Source organism: Bufo bufo, chromosome 6 (genome assembly GCF_905171765.1).
Source record: "Bufo bufo chromosome 6, aBufBuf1.1, whole genome shotgun sequence".
Classification (NCBI taxonomy): domain Eukaryota; kingdom Metazoa; phylum Chordata; class Amphibia; order Anura; family Bufonidae; genus Bufo; species Bufo bufo.
Window position 1 is genome coordinate 19,378,075 of NC_053394.1, and position 4,256 is coordinate 19,382,330.

Here is a 4,256-nt window from a genome sequence, read left to right on the forward strand (position 1 = left end):
CATCCATAGGAAAGGTATAGCACCCTCCCAGTATACAGAACAGGACAGTTCTACATGGGGCTCTCGAGGTAGGGATTGTAAAACCTAGTAGCACATGGTTATTCCTGGGTGTCCATGTGACAAGACGGATGTCTCAAGTGACAGGTGATGTCTCGAGCAGCAGGTGACGTCTCGTGTGACAACCGGATGTTTCCCTACACTACCAATGTTAGTGCCCCCCCTTCTTCAGACGCTTAATGAGAGATTTGTACAGTGGGTCCAAAATCAGGCAGGGGGCTGAGCAGAAGTCCGCAGCGTATGCTCGGGTACCCTCTGCCTGCTTTTCCTCCTGTCTGTCTCTGGTTATGCCGATGGTTGATGTGCCCACCCGGACCCTCACATACCAGCACACCCTGGTGAGTGTCATATAAGATGCATATAGCATGGGGACGTCTGACAACCAGGTGTCATGGAAATGGGCTTTATGGACTCGTCTGTGTTAAATACTAACGACTCCTAAGTTATTGTACAACTACAACTCCCAGCATGCACGTGCTATAAGTGTAGAGCAGAGTACTCTAGAAGTAGCCAAACAGGGACATTGACTTTACCCTTTCTTCCATGGTCTCACATTGGAACTGAACAGTAGCAGAGCTGAATTTGTCATGGTATATATATTTTTTCTTTTAGGCTGAATGTTTTATGTAATGATTGTATCTACGTTTACCAGCAGTCCTATGTAAACCCGCTGCCCCAAAATGATAAACTCAGCTTTGCTACACGGAGGGAGCATTATTCACAAATAGGATATCGTTTCGACTTCTGCGGAAGAAAATGTTGGAAATTTGGGGGTTTTGTTTGCATTTGTACTGTCGCTGTTTTTGGTCTAGTTTAATATTCAGGTGCAACATTTTGTACCGATTGCAATGATATGGAGTTTATTGGTAAAAGCAGTCACCACTAGGGGGAGCTCTCCGCATATGGATTTATACAGTGTCCATTGAATTGAAAAGTCAATGCCTTCACTGAGCTCCTAAGCTCCCCCTAGTGGTGACTTCTTCAGGCAGACAGAAATGTAAGTAGAGTGGTAAAAAAGTGGTAGATAAGTTTATCGCACAGACTTTTCGGAAATCAAGAGGCGATAGCTCCTCCCTATGGAGGAGGAGGTGTACATTGAGGAAGCAAAATCAGAATGAGCCCCTGACTACCTACCTATTAGAAAGGAATTGAACTATAGAGGTTTCCCGGAAAGCTGAGTAAGAACTAAGAACCAGTATGTCTGACACTGCAGCTCTCATCACCAGTGCCCAGGAACGGTAAATGATGTGCACCCTGCCTCTATAGTACTGGGCAGCTTTTACCCTTCCGGAGTCTGGAAAATCGGAGTGAATAAAAAAATAAAAAAAAGTGCTTTGCAGCCGCCCCTCCCGCCACTTACACATACAGAGCTTGGTTTTATCAATGCCGTCTTCCACGTCCAGGAAGCATAAAGTTACCATGCACCACATTTATAGGACGCATGATATAACCAAGCCGGAGGCGTGCCAGGTGGCAGCTGGAAAGCCTTTACTTATTTATTACGTTTCCCAGGTCGAATCTGAAGCAAATGAATTATTATTATAACGTGTGATGAGAACGGGGGCAATTATGGGATCCAAGTATTTTTATATATTTGGATTCTATAACCTTTTTGCCCAATAATAATCAATCACTTTAAAGGGGTCCTCTCACTTCAGCTAATGGCGTTTATCATGTAGAGGAAGTTAGCGCAAGGCACTTACTAATGTATTGTGATTGTCCATATTGTCTCCTTTGCTGGCTTCATTTATTTTTCTATCACATTATACAACCATAGCTGCTGCGCATGCGCTTCTAAGGGATGCTCTCGCGGTCCCCACCACCAGAGAGGCAGGTGCTATTTCCTATAGCGTGCAAGCACGACCACTGCTGCTGTAATGCAGAGTGGTCATAACCCCTGGATCCGAGCAGTGTATAATATTAGTTTGAGGTTACGAAATCCATTGGAAAGGTGCAGCACGGGAGAAGTCCTATAGAAGGGGCATTGGGATGGAAGGATGGAAGATGGAAATGGTTGTTGGCCAGGTGACAAAGATGTGTGGGTTGGTGGATGAAAAGTTGAAATATAGGAAGGTGCAGCACGGAAGACGTTCTGTTGATGGGGACAACAGAATGCAACGATGGAAGATGGAAACTATCATTGGCCAAATGGAGAAGACGAGTGGGTTGGTGGATGGAGAGTTGAAATATAGGAATGTGCGGCATGGGAGAAGTCCTGTAGATGGGGACAATAGGATGCAATGATGGAGGATGGAAACTGCCATTGGCAAAATGGAGAACATGTAAGGGTTGCTGGATGGAAGACTATTATGTGGAAAGGTGCAGCACGGGAGAAGTCCTGTAGATGGGGACAATAGGATGTAATGATGGAGGATAAAAACTGTCATTGGCCAAATGGAAAACATGGGAGGATTGGTAGATGGAGAGTTGCAATGTAGGAAGGTGCAGCACAAAAGAAGTCCTGAAGATAGGAGCAATTGGATATGATGATGGAGGGTGAAAACTGTAGTTGTTCAAAAGGAGAACATGGCAGTGTTGGTGGATGGAGAGCTGAAATATAGGAAGGTGCAGCACAGGAGAAGTCCTGTAGATGGAAGCAATAGGATGTAATGATGGAAGATGAAAGCTGTAGTTGGCCAAATGGAGAACATAGGAGGATTGGTTGATGGATAATTGCAGTGTAGAAAGGTGCAGCTCAGGAGAAGCCGTGTAGATGGGGTCAATAGGATGTAATGATGGAGAGCTGTTGGAAGGTAAATGATGGTAGAGAGCTTTGACTAGTAAGAGGGTGTTGAAAGCAAATCTAGAACAGGTGGGTGCAGTAGGGACAGATCAAGAGATGTTCTTTAGGAGAAGGTGATGTTTTACAAGGGTTGGAGGCAGAGAGGACATGGCATGTCCTGCAGAACTTGGATGGCTGGAGTAGTTGTTATTTTGTGTATAGTCATCCACTTCTGGTTACGGCATGGGGGTTTCTTCCTACCCAGACGTCCACTATATAAACTTTAGCCCCTGTGTCCTTGGTGCCATTGGTTGTCCACTCTCAGGACATGCACAGGCTTTGCTGTTGTCTCATAATGAACTGTCTATGACACCAGGTGAGATGTCTGAGGATCATTTTACTCCTCCCCCCGCTGTCCCACATATTGTTATGAATATTATTAGGGATAATCTTCTGAATGAAGAAGCGATGACAGAAATCTTATATGTCTGGTATCTGACGGTCCAGACTCTCCAGTCCCTTCTTCTTTCAGATATTTGCTTGATCTCATTCGTAGTGCTGTCTGTGGACCACGCGTGGCACAATGGATGAGCTTCAGATATTCTTCCAGGTAGGAGTACTTGTCTCTTCATGGTCACCCTTGTGGTCTCCTTGATTGCTCAAGTTCTGCTGTCTCTTAGCTGACCATCTCTTTGGCTGTCTCTTAAGTCTATTGTCCGATTAGATGTCTCCTTTCTTAATTGTTCTTGGTCCGGGCAATTGTTCCCTTCTTCTTCTTCTACTTATTTTTGTAATGATCTCACGTTCTACCATGTCTTATACTCCAGTCACATCCAGAGCTGCATATGTATGAATAAATTGACAACTAGGTAGTACCATTCCCTATATCAGAAGGGGACAGTACATGCCCGGACACTGTTCAATAAGTGACAATACCTACTGACCAATATTTCCATGAGGAATAACAGAGGAACAATACAAAGCAGAATTCTAAGTGAAGTCAGGAGATCTAATAAGATCCTTTTAAGGTTGTCAGCCCTGACCACCCTTAGGCCGGGTCCACATCATTAAGGAAGAAACATTGGCCGTTGTCCCTTCTTTCATTTGTTGACACTTCTGTCCAGCCACTTACTCTGGGAAAGCTGGTGACAATCAGTATTTAGGTCTCTACAGCGACAGCAAGTAATGCCACCCAGCTTTCCTCTATGCTTCTCGTATAAAGCATTGACCTTATGATATAAATAGTGTTGGGGGGATCTCCCGGTATAGGACGGGGGAATCTCCGGGTCTGGGGTGATGTCACCTCTGCTGATCCTTCAGGGATTTGAGCTGTGAATGGTTCTCACATGGAGCAGAACATGGAGGATCATGTTGCAGAAGTCCCAACTCGGCCTGCGGCTATCAGATTATCCAGACCCCGTCCTGCTCTATTTCCAGAGCCCCTCATCATGTCCTCCCCTGTCCTCTCTGTATTCCT

General features: G+C 45.1%; 1 protein-coding gene across 1 annotated transcript in view; it reads left to right on the plus strand.

The window, feature by feature from the left end:
- Nucleotides 1-326: 326 nt before the first annotated feature.
- Nucleotides 327-4,256, plus strand: part of CLCN1 (chloride voltage-gated channel 1) — a 126,131-nt gene continuing 122,201 nt past the window's right edge. Inside the window, exon 1 of the mRNA XM_040437726.1 lies at nt 327-395. Within this exon, the coding sequence (XP_040293660.1) occupies nt 345-395 (51 nt within the window). The 5' untranslated portion in view covers nt 327-344. The remainder of the gene's footprint in view (nt 396-4,256) is intronic.